At 42.0% G+C, this 22691-nt stretch overlaps 1 protein-coding gene across 4 annotated transcripts in view; it reads left to right on the top strand.

Moving 5' to 3' along the window:
- DCP2 (decapping mRNA 2) overlaps positions 1-22691 on the top strand; it is a 74021-nt gene that overhangs the window by 21194 nt on the left and 30136 nt on the right. For 2 of the 4 annotated variants that reach the window (XM_023748242.1, XM_023748208.1), the window contains exon 3: positions 15171-15322. In XM_023748242.1, the coding sequence (XP_023604010.1) occupies positions 15268-15322 (55 nt within the window). In that variant the 5' untranslated portion in view covers positions 15171-15267. Of the gene's footprint in view, positions 1-10923; positions 11303-15170; positions 15323-22691 lie in introns of those variants that run through there. The other 2 variants (XM_023748281.1, XM_006081146.3) reach the window with 2 other exon arrangements.

Genomic DNA, 22691 nt, shown 5'->3' with positions numbered 1-22691 from the left:
GAAAAGGACAATATTCTAGTGTTCCATCATCCAGAATTATTTTATATATGCAATATATTTATATATAATACTAGAGGCCCAGTGCACAAATTTGTGCACTAGTGGAGTCCCTTGGCCTGGCCTGTGGGATCAGGTCAAAACCGGCTCTCTGACATCCCCCGAAGGGTCCCAGATTGCAAGAGGGTGCAGGCCAGGCCAAGGGACCCACCAGTGCACGATCAGGGCCGGGGAGGGACACAGAAGGTTGGCCAGCCGGGGAGGGACCGCAGGAGGCTTCAGGGCATGTCTGGCTCATCTCACTCAGTCCCGATTGGCCAGACCCCAGCAGCAAGCTAACCTACCAGTTGGAGCGTCTGCCCTCTGGTAGTCAGTGCATGTCATAGCGAGCAGTTGAGTGGCCTTAGCATATCATTAGCATATTACGCTTTGATTGGTTGAATGGCTGACTGGATGACCGGACACTTAGCATATTAGGCTTTTATTATATAGGATGTTTATATTTAACATACATAGTTACATATTGTGTATATTTATAGTATTTAATAGAGGCCCAGTGAAAAGATTTGTACACATTGAAAGGAAATTAATTAGAAGGTGGCCGGCGGGGCGGGACTGGGTGAGACGGGCTGGACACACCCTGGAGCCCCCTGGCAGGTGGGGTCCTTCAGCCTGGCCTGCAGGGATCGGGCCCAAACTGGCTCTTCAACATCCCCCAAGGGGTCCCAGATTGTGAGAGGGCGATTCTCAGGTGACATACCCCAGAATCGAGCTCCCTCTTCTCTGGTTCTGGGTGCGTCACCCAAGAACTGCAGCTCCAACTCATCACAGCTTGGCAGTTCCTGTGTTGAGTGTCTGCCCCCTGGTGGTCATTGCACATCATAGCTACCAGTCAGACGGTCGAATGGTCGGACAGTTGCTTAGGCTTTAATATATATAGATATTTATTATATTACATAATATATTGCATATATTTAGAAAATATATTACACACATTCATTTATATAACATATCTAATACACATACAGAGCAAGTGAGCTCTGGATTAATTAGGATTCTTTGGTGAAAGTAACAAAAACTCATCTGAGCTAGAAGGAATTCATCTTTTCCAACAGATTTCTAAGCAGAGATTCACTCTTTTTTTTTTTTTTTTTTTTTATATATATATTTTATTGATTTTTTACAGAGAGGAAGGGAGAGGGATAGAGAGTTAGAAACATCAATGAGAGAGAAACATCGATCAGCTGCCTCCTGCACACCCCCCACTGGGGATGTGCCCGCAACCAAGGTACATGCCCTTGACCGGAATCGAACCTGGGACCCTTCAGTCCGCAGGCCGACGCTCTATCCACTGAGCCAAACCGGTCAGGGCAGAGATTCACTCTTTTAAAAGAGATTCATGCTTACTCATATTAAGACTTTGCATCTCATCACCTCCTCTTCAGTAACCTCAGCACATATTTGATGATAACTTACTCATTTGCCTATTTTTTAGTCAGCAAATGTTTGTAGAGTGCCTACCATATGTCAAAGACACTTTAAGCACTGGGGATTCAATGAATAACATAGCAAAGATTCCTGCTTTCTTGAAACTTATAGTATAGTGGGGGCAAGGGAAAAATGATAGAAAAAATTTCAAATTGAGAAAGCATAGTATGAAGGAAACAAAGGAATTGATAGCTAGTAACAGTAGAGACTCTAGATAGAATGGTCAGGGGAGAATTTCTGATGAGGTGATGTTTAAGCTGCACACAAAGGATAAAAAGGAGGGAATTATGGGAGTGGGTGGGCAGTATTCCAGGATGAGGGAACGGTATGCAGAAAGGGCTTGGAGTATTTGATGAATTGGAGGAAGACTAGTGTGGCTAGAGGGAGAGATGAAGATGGGACACAGAATGAAGCTAGAGAGAGAGGCAGGTGCCCCATCATATAAAGTCTTAGGCCATGGCAGGCAAATTGGATGTTACTCTAAGGGTCATAAAGATTTTCAAGCAGGAGAGTATTGTGATCAAATTTATGTTTTAAGACAATCACTTTTGATGCTATGTGGAGGATGGATTAAAATGTGGTTAAGAGTGAAAGACAGGAGACCAGTTAGTAGCTTATTGAGTAGTCCAAGGGAAAGATGAGGTGGCTTGGACTAAGGTGGCTTGAGGCAAATTGAAGTAAAGAAAAGATATGTTTTAGATCAAGCGTGTCAAACTCAAAGACTAACAAGGGCCAAAGAAACAAGGTTTAAGTTTATGTGGGCCACAAAAAAACAAAAGCTTCGATTTTTATAGAAATGTAGGTTTATTTTGATAGAGACGTGCTGAATACAAAGGGCTGAAATAAATGAGTAATCTTTAACATAAAATAATAGAACATTTTAATAAAAATTAATATTTTTTCTTGAACATTAACTTACCAGACACTGAATAACTGCACAAATAATCGTAACGCAAATAAACTTATTTTTTTCTTGTTCTCTGAAAGCGAAATATTTCCTGTTGTGCACTCTAAACAAGTCAGTCCAAGACTAATGACGTGGCAATTGGCTGCTAAAATATTCGCTGCTAGTATTAGTGGAGAGAAATGGTGTGCCTGCACTTAAGGCGTGTAAGGGAAATGAATGCAACACGATTATAGTAATCAGTCATTAGCGAACCTTGTAGTACATTATTAATAATTATGTATAGCAGGATATTGTAAAAATTAAGTTACAAAATTTTTATTAAAACATTTCTTACATACTGTTACATTGGCTGGGCCGCAAAAATATTCATTGTGGGACACATGTGGCCCCAGGGCCTTGAGTTTGACATGCTTGTTTTAGATCTTACATATGTTTTAGAGGTAGACTGGACAAGACTCACTGATGGATTGGACATGGTAATGTGTGAGAAAGACAGGAATGTTAGGTTTACTAAGGTTCGCTGGGTGGCTAGTGGACATATCAGTTGGAATGATTTGGGCCTGAGTAACAGAAATCTTTGGTTGAAACACAAAGAAATGAATGGGTTCCTGTAAGTTCAGAGGTAAGACAGGCTCCAGGGTTCACTTAACAGCAGTAGTTCTGGAGAAGTCTGGCTCCTGGTTAAACACCTATGTGTGACTGTTCGGGCCTAACTGTAGGCAATTACAAACCGTTTTACCTGGCATGCCTCCTGGGGATTAACTGCTTTTCCTTAGCAGACTTGGTGCACAGCCAGTGCGTTGCATTCTCTGAAGGGCTTTGCAGTCAAGGACTTGGGCCTTTCTGACTCATATGCTTTATATATTTGCATTCCTAGCTCCAGGGCCTTTAATCCTAGGTCTCTTTATCAGAGGCCTTTGGCTGAGGTCTTTTTTAGGCTCCTCTGCTGAGCCCTTATTACAGGGGGAGGAGTACTTTTCTACTCCTAGACTTTCGTCCATGGGCCCTCCCTCCCTGGATCCATAAAAATGCTGGAGCCTTTTGTTCCGTGAGATGACCTCCAGTGGCAGGTATATCTGTGCTCATTCACCTGAAACCTTGATTGGTGACCTGTTCCACGGGGGAAATGGAGGGAGTTTGCTTTGTCTGGTTTTAACCTTTTGTTCATACCACCTTAGTTAGTGATTAAAAGCTTAAGGCTTTCTCATCTTTGGCTTGCCAGTTTAATCAGCTACTCTGACACCTGACAGCTTTTTCTCTCTTTTTATTGAATGTCACTGGGTCAGTTTTAGGGGCAGAAATAGAATGTTGGAGACTAGCTATTAGTTATAAGAAATATTAATCATGTTCTATTAACCGTGATTGCTTTGTTCTTATTAAAGAAAGCACATTCTAACCTGGCGGGGAGTTGCACGTGGGACCTGGGGGCTCACCTGGAAATTCAGCCCATCCACCCCATCTGGGAGCTGCCTATTATCATGGCTGCCTATTAACAACCTTATTGCAGAAAATAGAGGCGCCAGCCCTTTGCAAAACCCCAGCCTTTTGCACCTCCCCACTACAGCCCTTTGCAAACCCTCAGCCCGCATTGCCTGTAAACTGTAACCATTATACCCATTTTGCATATCCATTCTTTTGCCGACTTCCCCATGTAATATTGGTCCTTCTACCCAATATAAGCAACTGGCTTATGGGGGTGGGGGGTGTGAAGAGCAGATTTTTGTGGGTGACTTCCTGCTCTCCCATACTGCTGGCATTATTGGAATAAATGCTCATATATGATTCAACCCTGTCTCTGCTGAATTGGCTGGAGTAGTGACAGGCAGCCCGTCACATTGGTTGTATAAGTGATTAAAGGCTTAAGGCTTTCTCATCTTTGGCTTGCCGGTTTAATCAGCTACACTGACACCTGACAGGTCTCTCTCTCTGTTTATTGAATGTCATCGGGTCAGGATATGATGTCTGAACTACTGGGGACAACTCCCCATCATCCTGAGGATAAAGGTAATAGGTGGAGTAGGGCAAAGATGAAAGACCTGTAGAGAAATAGAGCCAGAGCTGTCAGGAGTTCAGCTGGGCTGAGAGAGGCCATTTAGCATGTTAAAAATTTTTTTAGAATTCCATGACAACTTGGTTTGTTGTGCTAGAAAAAACAAACAAAATTCAACTGCGGAAATGTGATAATCTAATTAGCTTTATTAAGTGATTCATAAATTGAGTAGCATGCCAACTAGCAGCTACAACGGTGCTCTGAGGGGTTGTACAAAATGGAAGGATTTTATAGGAAGAAGGGTGGGGCAAGGGAGCTATTAACAACAGGAAGGATTATTCTCAGGGCCTGACATCTTTTCTTTGGGGGAAGAAAATGAAAGGGTTTTAACCACACAGATTGCCTCTTCTTTCTATAGGGGTTGGAGAGGGCCCATGTGACAGATTTCCTTACTGATGCTTGACCAGAAAATTCCATTGATTAAAATTACATTTCTGGGAAATGTTGAAGCTGAAATTAGATCCGCTATTAAATCTAGATTTGGTATCATGGGCTTTTAGTGCCAGTGATGCTATTTTAGGCCTATGTTTTCTTCCTTTAACAATTGTGAGAATTCTGATATTTGAAAAGAATTTTATACTATAATATGCTATGTAGATATTAATAATTATTATTGTGTCATTATCCCTAAAGCAGAATATCTGCTGTGAGTTTAGAAGAACTGAATTCTAGTCCTGGCTCCATTACACACAGTGATTTAATCATTTAATCTTTATAAGTTACTTAATCTTTATAAGCCTCATTAATTGATCTGCCTATCCCATATAGTTATAGAAGACTAACCACATGAAACAGCATATTTTAGAACTCTAAAGGTGTTAAACAAAATAGTTTTAACTTCCACGGCTGAAAGTCTTTTTTAAAAGGAAGGATTTACTCTGGATGGGTGACTCAGTTGGTTGAGCGTCGTCCATGAACCAAAGGGTTGCAGGATTGATTCTGGTCAGGGCACTTGCCTGGGTTGCAGGCTCGATCCCAGGGGGTATACAGGAGGCAGCTGACCCATGTCTGTCTGTCCGTCTCTCTCTCTTTCTCTCTCTCTCTCTCCCCCTCCTTCCCTCCCTCTCCCACTCCTTCCCCCTCTCCCTCTCCCTTCCCCTATCTCTAAAAGCAATAAATAAGTATATTTTTATTTTTTAAAAATGAAGGATGTATTAGGCCATTGTTAGCAAAAAAAGACCAGTCTTGGGCCATGGTGTCTAAACCACCAGCAGCATGGTTAGATAGGAAAGACAATATGTCCGTTGTCCCAGAGTTTGCAAGTGTTTTCAGACATCAGATAAGGGTGAGAAAGATGTAAGCCATTCTGAAAAGATTTCCATTAGCTATAAACAAAGAGGATGGGAGAAGGTGAATGGGGCTAGTTCTGGGATAGATGCAGAGTCCACAAGGAAGAAGTGTCCACTCCTGTGGATTGGCTGTGGACAGCGGATAGGAAAATTTTTTGTTTTTTTATATATATTTTAAAAATATATTTTATTGATTTTTTACAGAGAGGAAGGGAGAGAGATAGAGAGTTAGAAACATCGATGAGAGAGAAACATCGATCAGCCGCCTACTGCACATCTCCTACTGGGAATGTGCCTGCAACCAAGGTATATGCCCTTGACCGGAATCGAACCTGGGACCCTTCAGTCCGCAGGCCGATGCTCTATCCACTGAGCCAAACCGGTTACGGCTGGATAGGAAAGTTTATGTGTAAATGAGAAGCAGAGGTTCCTGGAGTTCTGTGGTGCCTGGCTGTTCTCTCTTTTGGATAATCAGGGAAATAGCCACCTGAAAAAGAATTCAAAATCCCAGCAGATATACAGGAATGTGAGCAGTTTTTGGTCAGAGCTGGTCCACAGCCAACAACAGGTTACCTGTTCTGTTTTTTCCTCACTCTCTGGCTGCTGTTATTTTAATTTAGAACATCTCTAATTTTTTTTTCTTGTCAAAGGTTTTGATCAACCCAACTATTTAAAACTCATGTCAGTATTATAATTTAAGAAGCCTAGCATCTCCTTTTCCCTCAACTCCAAACTCCAATTTCTCTGCCTTTCTCTTCTGGGGCCTGTGGACAGTTGGGTTTGAGTAAGGCCTTGGGTTCTATGGAATACTTTCTCAGAGGACTGCTATAAGGGCTGCTCTATGTGCACTGGCCCAGCTCCTAGAAATGTGTGTGTGAGGAAGCAGGGGTGGGGTGGGGAAGAGGCAGAAAAGTAGCTTGGACGATGCTTGCCCCTAGACATCTCTGGGACTCTTCGTCGGGGAGATTGGTTTAGCAATATGTGACAGTTTGAGGACTTCATGGCCCCTAAGAGCTCAAAAAGGAGTTGTATAGCTGTCCCTGAGCTGGGAGACTACAAAGAGATAGGAAACAGGAAGACTCCCTCCAGGGCCTTCAGCAGGGAGCCTGGTAATCTGCTTGTTTGTTTACCATTAGCCCCTTGGAGGTAAACACCTCTTTGCTTTGCACTGTTGTTTCACTGCCATCATTTAGAGAACTAAAAACCAGACTCAGAGCTCCAAATGGACAACTAAGAAAACCTCTAAGGTGCCTCCCAGACAGAGGAAAGAACTTCAGTTAGGACAGATAGAATGTGCACCCAGCAAACTAGAACTACAGAAGAGGCTCACCTTCACCCTCACCAATGCATTACACCATGCTGTCTGAATGTCCAACTGCCAGTATCTGCATTTCTTTTCCTGAGGGCTTTTTCTGGACCCAGAGCCTGCCTTGCTGCACATCTGGTAGGCTAGGGTGCAGGCCCCAGGGGCAGCCCTCAATCAGTAGCAGATGGAAGTTAGTATATAAAACTCCATCTTCCTCACTCCTTGAGTGGGAAAACTCTCAGGTGTGTTTTATACTGTCCTCCAAAGTTCTCCAGCAGGATGAGCTCTCGTTACAGTGCTAACTTCCCTAATAATAATTGGCTTTCTTTATTGGCTTTCTTCCCTTCTTTGACTCACTTCCCTGTCTGCTACCAACCTTTCCCAGGATCACTTCTCACATAAACTGCTTGTATTCAGATTCTTGTCTCAGGGCCTACTTCTTAGGCCCAAATAAACTTGTACTGTGCCAAGAAGGATTGAATAAAGCAAAGGGATATTCCAGCACGTGCTCCCCGACTTGACTCCCAAATACTTCAAGGTTGGCCTGTGTGAACGAAAAAGGGGTATGTAATAAGCCTGACAAGCTCAGGGGCCTCCTGGCAGGCCTGACATGCTCAGTAACCACAAGTAACCACACAGGATGGTCTGATCACAAATTCCTAACTAGACAGATTATAGCAGGTAAGCACTTCCCAGGTCTATACCTTCCTTAGCAAAGGTCAATCTTTACCTTAAGCAAGCTTTGCCCATTGTTCTTATGCATCTAGGATAACATTCCTTTAAAATGTCAGAGTAATTTTCTTTTCCTACCCCTCGAAGACACAACCGAGGGCACTAAAGCACAAAACCCACAGAATCCCTCATTGTTATCTTGTTCCCCAAATACCATCTCTGTGCTGTAAATGTTAATCACTAACTATCCTGTACCCATCAATGTAAAAGGAGTATGTGTTTCTCTATTTTGCCTTTCATCCAGTCCTAGGGATTTCCCTGCTATACATCTACTGTTACAGAATTCACTAGGTGACCGAAAAATACACAGGAGTACTCGAGGGCCAGGATAAACCCATTTATTTTCAGATGTTTCACATGTACTAGTTCAGTGACTCAGGGGGTCAGTTCTCCAAATCCTGAGTGAGTATATATGAAGGAGGCTTTCCCTTTATACCCTTTGGTTTCTTTGTTTTCTATCTGTTTCCTAACTACCAGGCTTTTGTGGTGGGCTTCCACAGCCCCTCCTGCATCAATCAAAATGGGTAAGTTAGACTGTATCTAAATGCCTGCTCTGGGTGGTGCCAGTGACCTCCCCAGTAGCTAAGCTGTTACATTCTTTGCTTATGGCCCCCTTGCAAATCCAGAGCAATCAGGAAAACAGGTCCCGCCAGACCAGATTGTGGAGAAAGGGGCAGTGACTTAATTATAGGCTATCAAGAATGTACATTAAGTTACTGGCACAGATTCAGATTGCTAGCCCCCCCCCCCCCCAAAAAAAGTCTTATTTTCCCCATCACTACCACCAATGGATTTTATGCACCTTCTTTACATATTCTCCTTTGATTCTAATGTATACTAGTAAAATAAGCTGCAAAACTGCCTTTCTCAGGAACATTTAAGATTTTCCTCCCCAGCTATGTTCCCAGTTTGGCTCAAATAAAGTCATAGAAATTATCTACAGACTAGAGGCCCAGTGCATGAAATTTGTGCAGGGGGGGGAGGTCCCCTCAGCCCAGCCTGCACCCTCTCCAATCTGGGACCCCTCGGGGGATGTCCGACTGTTGGTTTAGGCCCGAGCCTGGGACCCGATCGTTTAGGCCCAATTGTTAGGCCCCCCTGCTAGCCTGGTCGCCCCCAACAGCCCCCCTCTGCCAGCCTGGTTGCCCCTAACTGCCCCCCCGCCAGCCTGGTTGCTCCCTTACTGCCCGTTCGGTCATTTAGTCCCCCCCCCCCCCAACCTGGTAGCCCCACACAGCCTGCTGTTCAGTAGTTTAGTTGTCCCTCACTAACCCTCCTGCCAGCCTGGTCACCCCAATCAGCCTGTTTGGTTGTCTGTTCGGTTGTTTTGGATGTGATAGCTCCTGGCTCTTTATATACACTGAGTGTCCAGATTATTATGACCACCTGATATTTGTAGGCAAATTAGCTATAATTTCACACTGAAGTTGCTAGAGGGCCAGACCATTATAAATAGGGAAGCAGGTTGTTTACTACGACAGTAGAAGAGATTTTTTTCTGAAGATATGGGTAAACAATGCGATTTAACAGCCGTTGAACGTGGGATATATTGAATGTGAGTGCCCAGATTATTATGACCCCTGACGTGGTCATAATAATCTGGCCACTCAGTGTATATAGACTTGGACATTTCTTACGTTGACACCTGAAAGGACTTTCTGTTTAGGACATTTGACCAGCTGGAAATAATGACCTACAGATACTGATGCCATGTGTTCCCAGCCAACAGCCTAGTCAGATCATCCTATAGTGAAGCTCTCAGGAAACTAGTTCCACCTACATGCTGGGAGCTTCCAATCACCTTTTATAGTACGTACCTCCAGTTTTTAGTTTCCTACTTTTAAGTATGAAAGAATACAAGAATACTTCAAAGTTATTGTGGGCTCGGTTCCAGACCACTGCAATAAAGTGAATATTGTAATAAAGTGAGGTATAATCTCTTTGCTGGTGGGGATAGTCTTGTCTACAATTTGTAAAAAAAAAAAAAAAAAAAGCAACACCTGTGAAGCACAGTAAAGCAAAGTGCAATAGAAGAAAATAAAGCATAGCTTATTTTATAGTTGAGTACCACCAGAAAGTTTCTAATATGATAGATGGAGATCAAATAATTAGCAAAATTCCAGCTGAGAGGAATATGAGACTATTCAGGAAGAAGAAAACTTTTAAAATATATTATTAATATCCTCATAGGGATAAGAAATCAATGAAGCAAGGCTATGATGCTACAACAGGGATCTGAAAGATAAAAGAGAACTCTAGAAAAGTAAAAACACTATAGGAGGGTAGGAGATAAATTTAAGAAATTCTCCAATAATTAGGAGAAAGACAAATATGGAAAACAGGTGAGTAAAATAAATGGCAATGGGACTCTAGAATAGATGTTAACAGTTTGGGCTTGATCATAGATGGTAACCTTTTTATATTTGAACAAAAAAAACCCCCAAAACTTGGCCAAGAATGGAGGCAGAGGTGCTTGGTTAGGCAGCTCTTGCACTCGTGAGGAGAAATGCGAATCTGATGTACATGTGGGCATGTGGGCATTTGGACAGAAATGAACAGAAAGGATGGGAGAGTAAATGGAGGAACTGACTCAACTAGTGACCTAGCAGGTGTATGTGGGCCTGTGGGTCTGATGTAAAAAGAGGGAGTGGGATCTCAAATGAATTTGAGTCAATGGAGCAAGATGAGGAATGAATAATTAAGCAAGATGAAGAATGAATGAGGAGACTAGCAGATTGGAGTGCTGTGTATAGAGGTAGAATGCAGATTCCTGGGCTCAGGTTCACTATGTGTCCCATACTGGGATAAAGCCCTTGTCTTCACCTTCGGAGCTTGGTGCCCGAAGAGGGACGGAGGTGAACCACCACAAAGCTGGTGGGGGCAGCGGTGAGTGTGTATGCAGGATATCTGATAGGAGGAATCGTGAATGCACACTCGCGCAGAGCTGAACGCGCCTGCGGGGGCCCGCCCTGCCCAGGTAGGACAGCCTGCGCAATGCAGAAGGCGTGCACACCACGCCCAAGTCCCGCAGTTAGTCTCTGGCCCCTCGACTTCCTGGTAGTGCAAAAGCTGCTTGGCGCGCATGCGCGTATCCACCCCGGGCTCCGTCCCAGGCGGCGGGAAGTAGGTTTTCTGAGTAGCAATTGAGCAGCTTGAAGACCACTGGAGACGACGGACCAATAAGCAAACGTCTCATTGGCTTACGCGCTCAGGCTCCCGACTCTCCAGCTTCCCATTGGGCCGTTCAAGTAGGATCGGGGCGTGGCTCCAGGGGCTCCGCCCCCGCCTCGGCCCAGCCTCAGGGGTCCTGGGCTTAAGGCACCGGACGGAAGTGAGCGGCTTTCGCCCCTTCCCCCCTCTCGTCCCTGTGAGCGCCGCCGCTGCGCTGCCCGCTCTCCGGCGAGCCGGAGTCTCCGAGCCGTACCCTCGTCCCCGGCCGCGCGGAGCCGGGATGCACTGCTCCTGCGGTGGGTCCTCATCATGGAGACGAAACGGGTGGAGATTCCCGGCAGCGTCCTGGACGATCTCTGCAGGTACCGCGGCGCCCGCGCCGTCCCGGCCCGTTTCGTCCTCTCACTGGTTTTCTCGGATTCGAGGCCCGCAGAGGCCTCCGCCCGCCCGCCGCCGTGCCCCCGCTTTCCGGCCCCAGCGTCGAGCCCTTTCCCTGGGGACCCCCCTCGGACGACACCACCCCTCTCTTTCCGCCACAGCCTCAGCCTCCCTAGTTCTCACCCCTCTTGGCGGAGCCCCGGAAGGTCCTCATTTTCTTAGTTCCCCAGTTACTTTGCTTTCCCTCGAGCGAAGGCGCTCCTCAGAAGCTTGGGTCGTTAGCGGTTTTGGGGTGCCCCCCCCACTGGCTTTTCGGGCTCTGACTCTTACTGCCCGTCCCCTCCTCCCTCCGCCTCACCCCCCACCCCCCCAATCTGTTGAAAGACCCTGAGGTTTTAAACCTTAGAATCCCGGTCCCGGGCCCCCGCAGGGAGCAGTTTTCAGACTTCCCCTTTCCCCTGTAACGTCGTTCTGCAAACTGTGTGCAGAATTACTCCTGTTCATCCCAAAACTTACAGTTGGGAGGGGAAAACAATGCCTACAGTTGGTTTCCTTTTCATCCCTTGATTATCCTTAAAGGAAGTTCTCAGCTTCAGGGTTTTAACTCCCGGCATACTTTTACAAGAGAAATTTCTTGCATTCTTCCCCTTTGTCAGCTACGATTTCAGAGAGCCAAACGTGTAACATAAACTTAAAGAAATACGTATTTCCCCCCCGGAGTGAAATTTTTGGTGCAGTACTACCCCGAGTTGTCGCCAGGTGTAAGGGGCTGTGAAATATTTTAAATTACAAGTGAGTTAAAGCTCTGATAAAATACCTTTTCAGTGACAGTTACTTTTCAGTGTATTTATGTCTACAAGTCTGACTTTTAGTAGTTGTCTCGCATTCACGTTTTTTTTTTTTAAAGTAGGAAACAACTAATATTTACGAGGTTACTACTAGGCGCCAGGTACTGAGTCCTCCCTTTAACATTTTATTTATTCCCCCAAACAACCCTATTTGGTAGATGCAATTATTTCCATTTTCACCTGACAGACTCAGAGAGGCGGTAATTTACCCCAGCTCACATTCATCCTATTTCAGAAAATCAAGGTTTGAAATAGGCCCTTTACAGAGCTTGTGCTGTTTCTTCTAAGCCAGGTGGATGTAATAGGAAATCAAATACAGCGTTTTAAGCCTCACAAAAGAAAGGCACATGTAAATAAGTAAATAGGATAATTTTGCAACTAATAAGAAATAATGTTTCTGTATTTCTTTGGGGATGGTATGATTATAGTAGATTTGGATGAACCACTTAAAAGGCACTTATTTTCTGTAAAAAAGAAAAATTTTGTAAAAAAGGAAAAAGATTTGGTGTCTGGATAAATGACTGGAAGAACATGTTCCATCTTTCTTACCTATTCCTTCAGCTTCTATCTGGATGAACCTAAAATAAAAATTAAAAAATGGTAATATTTACATTTCATTTTGTAACCTTAGATGTCTGTTATACTTTTTACCATTGGTTGATTGCAAAAGCTGAACAATAATAGATAGCGTTTGTTATACAGTGTAACTATGTGCATGTTTTTCACAGTAAAGGCAAGTCTACAGTGGCTAGGGTTTTGTTTCTTTTCTGTCTGGAAACCTTGTTTTGTTTCTTTTCCATCTGACATGTGACCTTCATAAAAGGCTCTTAAAAGCATTTTCCTTTCTTATATTTTACAGATTGATCAAAATGATGCTGCCTTTTAGTTTTTCTCTTTTTTTTTTCCTTTAGTTTTTTTCCCCTTAATTCCTTCTAGCTGTTCTTGAAATCCATTTTTTTTTTTTGCATTGTCTGTTTTTTGGTGTTTTGCTTCATAGTTGGACTACGATTCTTTTGTATATATTTTACCCCTCTCACCCAGTACATCCAAGTTTTTATTTATTTTATTTTTCAGTTACAGTTTTACATTCAGTATTATTCTGTATTAGTTTTAAATGTACAGCATAATGGTTAGACAGTTATGTATATATCCAAAGTTTTTTTGCTGTCTTTCCACCTTCCCCCATCTGCTCCTTTATTATATTCTCAATCATGCAGAAGTTCTTTTTTCCTCCAGAGTTGACCTCTTGGAGACCTCCACTCTCCTAGTCCAATCTGGACGGGTTCACTTGCCCAACAGCTAGTGTCCTAGAATTCCCTTTCACCGCGCTCCCTGGTTGTCCCTATTCTCTCTGGAACCTCATGTTTTATGCTTTCTTGGTTTTCATTCTTGTTTTGCTGGTGCACATTGTAATTTCCTTTGAGGGAGGTCATTAGGATGTAACCTAATGACCTATGACTAAAATGTGTTTCCCTTCTCACACTTCATGCTCCCACCTGATCCAGGGTCCACACTTCGAGTAACAAGGTTCTAGGAAACCAGTTTTTAAATTTATTTAATTTTTTCTTTGGCACGACTCAGGTTTTCCTTAGATGTTGAGTGATTCTTGGTTGCCTTTTTATATTTACAGTAAGATGAGATAGTAGAGGGGCTTGTGGGTAGGCTTCTCCTGTTACATGAGTAGATAGAAAGGTGGCTCGTATACTGGAGGGCTCTTGAGAACTAGGGTGTGTGAGTTTTGCTTTGGGGTGCCAGTACCCAAACCTATCTGCTGAAGTTAGAAAACAGCCTCTGGTGTTGTTCCCTCTTTCCCCAATCGTTTGCAGGAGAAACTTATGACAAAGGAGTAAAAGTGATGTAGACACTACATAAATAGACCTTGCTGTGGGAATTTCTAGTTAAAGATAGTAGATTGAACACAACATCTCACTAAAACAGTAAAGTTTTTAAAAAAATATATTTTTGATTTCAGAGAGGAAGGGAGAGAGTTGAGATAGAAACATCAATGATGAGAGAGAATGATTGATTGGCTGCCTCCTGCACATTCCCTACTGGGGACTGAGCCCACAACCTGGTCATGTGCCCTCATCAAGAATTGAGCCATGACCTCCTGGTTCATAGGTCAACGCTCAACTTCTGAGCCACACAGGCTGGGCTGTTTTGTTTTTGAAATGTGTAAATCCACAAGGAAAGGAAGGATGGATGAAGAGGTGAGCAACAACATTTGGAAACTATAAAGCAAAAGGGAAAGTGGTATATGACTTAGTAGACATGATAGACCAAAATGTGAGACTACTGTAGTAGTGCCAGTCTACTCCAGAATCAGAGAATACTGAAAAATGGTGAATTTATATATCTTATATACATACTAACAACCCTCTGCCCCTTCCCCCAGCTCAGCTCCCAGAATACGACAGCTTGGCCTTTACCTTCTAGGTAGGAGATTGGAAGGTTCTTCTCCAGGCATCTGACTAGCCCCATAAGGAAAGACTTAAAGATATTGACTGACATTGGAGGTTCCTCAAAGAAAGTTTGAACTAGGTTCTGCAGATGAGGCTCTTTGGGATGTTTGTAGTCTATTAAAGAACAACAGAGTATTGATTTCTGTAATTTTTTTGGTAATACTTTAAATGTGAAGATTAAGCAGCTATTAGTTTTTTCTGTTCGTATGAATGCATTTGCATATATTCTTAGAATATGTTATCAGACATGGGAGAAAATCCTAGTGAAGGTTTTCTTGTTCACCTTTAATTCATTGTTACTGAGCTCTTTAGTTTATTCCTGTATTTGTGAATAGAAGGTAAATGGCCTCTTAAAAAAAATCGGCTGTTGTTTTTTCCAGACTCATCTTCTCTATAGTAATTTCCCCAAATTTTGCTTTCTTGATCAGCACTGCACTCTTGGTCCCTTTTCTCTGGTGATGGGTCAGGGATGAAGCAGTTAAATATGTTAAAATAAATCGTTATGGTTTGTAAATAATTTGTATATGTTTTGTTTTTGACAGCCGATTTATTTTGCATATTCCCAGCGAGGAAAGAGACAATGCCATCCGAGTATGTTTTCAGATTGAACTTGCCCATTGGTTTTACTTGGATTTCTACATGCAGAACACACCAGGATTACCTCAGTGTGGGATAAGAGACTTTGCTAAAGCTGATATCCTTTTTATTACTATACTGATTGTCTTTCTTTTTAGTAAAATATTTAGCACAAATTTTATTTTGCTCGTCCTTCAGAATTATCTATTTGATAAAACATACTTGGTTTCTAAAAATTGTCAAATGTAAATAGTAGACACATTCAGTCATGTTCTTACTTTTATGTAGAGGACCCCTTGAAATGCACACTGATGATTACAATTAAATTTTATTAATTTTTTTCTAAAATAGTTATCTTAGTTCTAGAAATGTGTGTTAGTTTCTTCTTCTTTTTTTTTTTTTTGTGTGTGTTATTTTCTTCTTGCTGTTCAATTTAACCAGATGATCTTTAATCAGATTACTACCTGTATGGGATAGAAATTCTTAAATAAGTATTAAATACTATGTTCAAAGCAATGTTTTTGGTTCTGTGGCAACTAACAAAGAAGTTCTTGCCTTCGAAGAAGCATTTTTTTTTCAGATAAGATAGACGCTTATCATAATTAGTCATAAGAATTACATGACTAAGATTATAAAAGAAGCTGTGTCACAAGGCAAAAAATTAGTGATTGCTATTGATATTAAATGTTTTTAGAATTTTGAAAAAGGGTTAGAAAGATTTTAGACAAATTTATCTTTTTAAGGGAGTTTAGGATTTTTAAAATAGCTAGGAATGGGGAATATGTCCCAGGTAAAGAAAATGGATTGAGCAAAATTGGAGAGTTGGAACGGAATGAGGTATATCTTGGAAGTAAGTTAATTTTTATTGAGCAGAGGGTTCTTACAGGGATACTAGTGGCCTGGTGCACAGATTCATGCACATTGAAAGGAAATTAATTAGAACAGAGGTCTCCAACCTTTTGGACCTCACGGACCACCAGTGGTCCGCAGGCCACTGGTTGGCGACTGCTGCTCCAAAGGTTTCCTTAAACCAGCTGTCGTCAACCTTTCAGACCTCACGGACCACCAGTGGACCACTGGTTGGTGACCCTGAATTAGAAGGTGGCTGGTGGGGTGGGACTGGGCGAGAGGGGCCATTCATGCCCTGGAGTCAACCTCCCGCAGTCCCTCCCCAGGCACGATGGCTCGAAGGGCATCTGTGGAGTGAGCAGGGGTCCTCCAGCACGTGGGGTCCCTCGGCCTGACCTGTGGGGATCAGGCCAAAACCAGCCCTCTGACATCCCCCAAGGGGTCCCGGAGTGCGAGAGGGCACTCTGCAAAGTTGCTGTTGTACAGGGTGTGGGACGCAAACGCAAGTGTGCAGTAAACCAACAACATAACCCATGGCCGAAGGTGGAATCGAGTGGCCCCGTGAGGAATTGGGCTCCCTCCTCTCTGGTTTCGGGTTTGTCACCCGAGAATCGCTGCTGCCAAGTCACTGCAGCTCGGCAGCTCCTGCATTGAGAGTCTGCCCCCTGGTGGTTAGTGCGTGTCATACCTATTGGACGATTGGACGGTCGCTTAGTCTTTTATATATATAGATTTGCTATACAAACAGTCCTCGGGTTATGTCAGACTCGACATACGTTGTTTCGTTTTGTACGTCATTTCATTTTGTACATCCTTTGGTGGTTACATCGCCATCTCCCATTTATAAAAAAAAAAGTTGCGTCATTTCGACATGTACATATGTGCTTTATGTTTTTTATTATTTATTTACCACAAGTAAAGGTCAGGAATTGTTATCTTTTAAATATTTTTTACTGTTTCACTTTATTACTGCTGTGTATGCGCTCCATGTGAGTGAGGTAGGTGCTTATGTAGGTGGGTTCTGACTTGTGGTGAAAATTGCATTACATTGTGCCGTAGGAACGGATCTCCGATGTAACCTGAGAACCTACTGTATATAGATAATAGAAGATATGAATGGACAGTATATTGGGGGGTTTATGCATTCTTAAATCTTGAGACAAAGTAGTTTGCATTTTATTCTGCAGGTCATGGTTTTTAACCATAAATCATGTGGTCAAATGAAATTGTACTCAACAAGTTCACTGTACCACATTAGAGTAGAAATAGGGATAGGTGACCTAAAATAACCCTCATACTCACCTCCCTATAATTTTTCTTGAGCCCCATGAAATAAGGAACCCCAAAGGGCTCTGCAGAAAATGGATGAATACTGTTTGTTTTAGATAACTGTTTAGGATGTTATTGCAGGGCTAAAGAATATTACTCAGATCATTTGAAAATGATAATCAAGAAGACTTATTTGACAGGATAGATTGAACCATAGAGTGGACTGTTCAAATTACTTGAGCTATGGAGCAATAAGGTCCTGAACCATAGCAGAGAGACTACAAAGGAAAGGCTACAGAGACATTTCAGTGGGAGAAATGATTAAGCTATTTTACTGATTAAATATGGGGAAGTAAATGAGGAATCAAATAGAAATAGAAATACTATTGAGCGAAATAGAAATACTATTGAGCGCTGTCTTAGTTAAAGGCGTGGTGATAGGTTTTCTGGAGAAATTACAGAAAACTTTGCTTTTAAGAAGCTATAATCCAATTATAGAAACATCAAAATAGTCAACTCTTAGAGATTTTGGTCTACTTTGCATAGACTTGGAGTTCTACCAAAGTAACTATATACTTTGGGATTCTGGATAAAATTTTGTGTGTGTATGCACATGAGTTTAAAGCTTTCCATGCTGTTTAAAAAAAATCGAAAACCTGCTTTAGTTATGTTTCTTTAAATTCATTTATATGTGGAGAAAAAACTGTCATTGCTAACATAGTAGATTTGATTAAATAACAGTGCTTACTCTGTGCCAGGCATTATGCAGTGAACAAGGTAGATTCAGTCCCTGTCTTCAAGAAGATGAGAGGGAGACAGGAAAGGAAATGATTACAGTGCAGTATGGTAAGTTATGATAGGGTAGTAAAGGGCTCCGTAGGAACAGAGGAGAGGAATACTCAGCATAGACTTGGAGGTAAATAAAAGTTTTCTTTGGAGGAAGTGGTTTGTGTGAGAAAGCTCTATGTGAAAAGGTGAAAAAAGTTAATGTGACTGGGTTTTAGAGTACTAGTAAATGGTGTGGGACAAGAGATGATGCTGGAGAGTAAATCAGGGCTAAAGCTTGTAAGGGTCTTTTATTTAAACAAACAATCTTTTATTTTGGAAAAAGACTTCAACTTATAGAGAAATTGAAAGAGTATTACAGTGAACTACCATCATACCCTTCTTATATACTGACCCATTGCTAACATTTTGCCACATTGGCTTTTTTTCTCTCTATGGGTGTTTTGAAAGACAACTCTGTAATAGTGAGAATGATTTGGAGGAAGGTGAGATGCAGTTTCACTAATTTACAAATTAGAAATGGAAACCTGTGATAGAAGTGAGTAGAAGAGGTTAAATTTGAGTGATATTTAGGAGGTAAAATTATTGTTAACTTGGATATCTGAGGAGAGGTGGAAGAAAAATAACAAGGATGGTACTGAGGTTTCTGGTTTGAGCATTTGCTATTCCATTTGTAGAAAAATAAAGGAAAGGAAATTTTATGACGGAATGATGGGCTCAGTTATGGACAATTGGTTTGTGGTACCTATGGGATATTGAAGTAGAGAGACTGCATAGAATTAAAGTTTTATTATTTTTAATCCTCACTGGAGCATATTTTTTCCATTGATTTTTTAAAAATATGTATTTTTATTAATTTCAGAGAGGAAGGGAAAGGGAGAGAAAGAAACATCAATGAGAGAGAATGGCCCTTGACTGGAATCAAACCCGGGACCCTTCATTCCACAGGCCAATGCTCTATCCACTGAGCCAAACTGGCTTTGGCTGCATTGATTTTTAGAGGGAGGGAAAGAAAGAAATAAAAAGAAAGAAAAACATCAATGTGAAAGAGACATATCGATTGGTTGCCTTCCATAGTTGCTCCGACTGGGCCAGTGATTGAACCTGCAACCGAAGTATGTGCCCTTAACCGGGAATCGAACCTGAGTCTCTGGTCTCTGGGTTGATGCTCTAACCACTGAGCAACTTGCCAGGGCTGGCATGATTTCTGGAGGCAGATTCCTTGGGTTAGCATTACTAGCCATGCAGCCTTGGGCAGATTTTGATGCTTTTCTGTGCCTCTGTTTTATGTAAATTGTGGATGGTTTTAGGATTTTTCTTCAGTAAGTACTGAGCAATGTGGGTATAGTATTAGGTATTCTGGATTTGTTCCTGGGTTGAGGTTTTGCCAAGGAGCTATCTTCAGAGAACAGTGGGGCAAAGGAATTTTGGATATTGCTAAGAGATTAAAGTGATGGGCCATGTTGTTTAGGGAAGAAAATAAAAGGCGGAGGGTGCTAATTCAGAGAAAGGAAAATAGCCAAAGGTTAATGTAGAATAACCATATAGTGTGAGTAATTAAAACATTTTATGTGGTAAAAAGTTATGGTAAAGATCTTTTATTTTAATCAAACTGCCAGAATAGTTCTAGTGATGGCAAGGTCCAGATGTTGCTGTGGGAAATGGGCCTGGAAATGGAATGGATCTGAAGGACAAGGAATATAAGAAACTGAGGCTAGACTTTGAGACAAGTTGTCCATCAGGAAATGGATATCATCTAAGGTATTATTTATACCTAAAGCAGATTTTTCGTGTTTTTGCAAAAAAAAAGTTAAGAGTAGAAAAAGAATGTAAAAAAAAAAAAATCACTGAATTGTTAAAAAAGAGAAATGTATGTAGTAAAAGTGGACTTGCTTAAAATTCTTACATTCGTTATCTAATCCATGTAACCTTTTTTCCTCTTAGAATTACTGTGTAAAGCCCGTTACTCCAGATTTAAGACCCAAAATAATTTGGTTTGGGAGTTAAGAAAATCAGACTGTAGTCAAGTAAGAATTTTAGTAAAAATTAGAAGTGATAATGAACAGTTATTCAGTATATGTTAGGGGGTTTTCAAATTAAATATCCCATTAAATAGCACTTAAAATTTTTTTTCACTCCATTGTATAAATTGAATTGCTTTTATTACTATTAAGTATGACGGAGCATTGAAGAGTTGTGAGTGGGAAAATGGTTGTTATTTTGGATTGGGTTCTGTTACTTGCTAATTGTATGGACTTGAGGCAAGTACTTAACGGGTTCCTTTTAGTGTTAATTTCAAGTGTCTATCTTGAACTTGGTCATTTCACTTATTTTGTGTGATTCTGGAGTAGGAAAAAATGGATAAATGAAGAGTGTAAATAGTTTACAAAATTAAGTCAGTTGATGTACTTTTTTTTGCTAACCCTTTTTTATTTATTTTTCAAATACATTTTATTGATTTTTTTAAAAAAATATTTTTATTGATTTTAAAGAGGAAGGAAGAGGGAAAGAGAGATAGAAACATCAATGATGAGAGAGGATCATTGATTGGCTGCCTCCTGCACGCCCCACACTGGGGATCAAGCCCGCAACCCAGGCATGTGCCCTTGACTGGGAATCGAACCTGGGACCTTTCAGTCCCCAGGCTGATGCTCTATCCACTGAGCAAAGCCAGCTAGGGCCATTTTACTGATTTTTTTACAGAGAGGAAGGGAGAGGGACAGAGAGTCAGAAACATTGATGAGAGAGAAACATCTATCAGCCACCTCCTGCACACCTCCTACTGGGGATGTGCCCGCAACCAAGGTACATGCCCTTGACTGGAATCGAACCTGGGACCTTTCAGTCCGCAGGCCGACGCTCTGAGCCAAACCAGTTAGGGCTCTTTTTTGTTATTTTTAAAGAAGTTGTTTAATACATAGAAAAATTTGATAATACTGCTTTGTGGAGGCACTGATGCACCTTGAAATGATTAGGAATGTTGTAGGGAGAAGGAAGAGAAAGAAAAACTGTACAAGTACCTGGTCTCTGAACTATTGGACATTATCTCTATTCCTGAGGTATTTCTCTATTTTTTTTAAAACATTTTTATTGATTTCAGAGAGAAAGGGAGAGGGAGAGAGAGATAGAAAAATAATGAGAATCATTGGTTGCCTCCAGCACTTCCCCCCACACCCCCCCACTCTGACCACTGGGTACACTGGCTCTTGGATCTAAGGAGGTGCTAATTTAGCCTCTGCCTGAGGCTACCCAGCAGGAGCTACGAAGAGATCTGCAGATTCCCCTTCCTTTTTTGGGGTTTGGAGGTGCCCAGATGAGGCCCAGCTGTGAAGCAATGCAAGCTGCTGTGGGGCCTTGGGCCTTCTCTTGGAAGTTCTGGGTCTGTCTGGCCTAGCTGCAATTTGTTAGGTAATTTTCAGATTGCAAAGGGCCAGGGCATTCATATGCAAAAGCCTCTGCCTCAGCATGGGTGGGGTGGGGTCTCAGGGAATCAACAGGGCAGAGCAAGCAGCTATGGCTGATCCTCAGCCCTGCCCTAAGGGGCCCCGTGTCTCAGTGTCCCGGTAATTGCTGCGAGCACCTTTGAGAGAAAGCCGCCCTCGAGTTCCGAGTTCTGCCTGCTGCCAGACAGTCCAGTTTCTCCCCATATGAGTCCTGGGTCCCCAGAGACTTCCCGGAACTGGAGTTCAGAGCAGTCGGGAGCTTGTGACTCCCTCCTGATTCAAAAAGACAGCTGTGTCCTCAGGTGCCAGCCCCTTCCCGCGCGCTCGAGCCTCCGTACCTCTGCACTTTACTTCCGCAGCTCCTCTGAGTCTCAGTGTGCTTTTCTCTTTCCTTCTAGTTGTAGAATTTCCACTCAGCCAGCCTTCCTGTAGTTCTGGATGATGTCCGTTTTGTCTTTTCGTTGTATTTTTGAAGTTGTTGGTTCCTTTCTGGTTGATCTCTTAACCCACCCTTGTACCCACCCTCTCCTGTCTTCCCTCTGAGATTTGGTGGTCTGTCCATGCTTCTATGTCTTTTCTTTTCTTTTTTTGTCTTTTCTATTTTTGTTCATCAGTTTATGTTATTCATTATATTCCACAAATGAGTGAGACCATGTGATATTTATCTTTCTCCGACTGACTGGTTACATTTTTAATGAAAAAAATCAATTTATTTAAAATTTGTGGTGACTTTAAAGCATAAAGAATTTTACTAAACATAGAAAGCCAGACTTTTATTGGAATATAACTTTCAGAACCTGTGCAGAAGCATAGGGCTTCATGAAATAGGTGATGTGTACAAACTTTATCCCTTTTTCCCCCTCCGCAAATGAAGATATGGGATAATTATATTGAGATTAACCTACTGCCTGTCTTAATTACAAAGTTGTCAGATATGGTTGACTTCTTTGGGCTTTTTGAGGGCCCCTTTAGTTGTTATTACAAGTGTAAAACCAAAACGAAATTTAAAATATAAAATTGTGGAACTCAAAAAATTTATTTTCATAAAATGAATTTATTGGTATGTTTTTCTTTAAACCAAACAACCAATCACAAAATGAATATAATGCTGGCTTCTTTGAGGGTGTTTTGACCTGCCTG

This window comes from Myotis lucifugus, unplaced genomic scaffold, assembly GCF_000147115.1.
Source record: "Myotis lucifugus unplaced genomic scaffold, Myoluc2.0 scaffold_0, whole genome shotgun sequence".
In the NCBI taxonomy this organism is placed as follows: domain Eukaryota; kingdom Metazoa; phylum Chordata; class Mammalia; order Chiroptera; family Vespertilionidae; genus Myotis; species Myotis lucifugus.
Note: the sequence above shows the minus strand (reverse complement) of the source record. Positions and strands in the feature narration are given on the sequence as shown.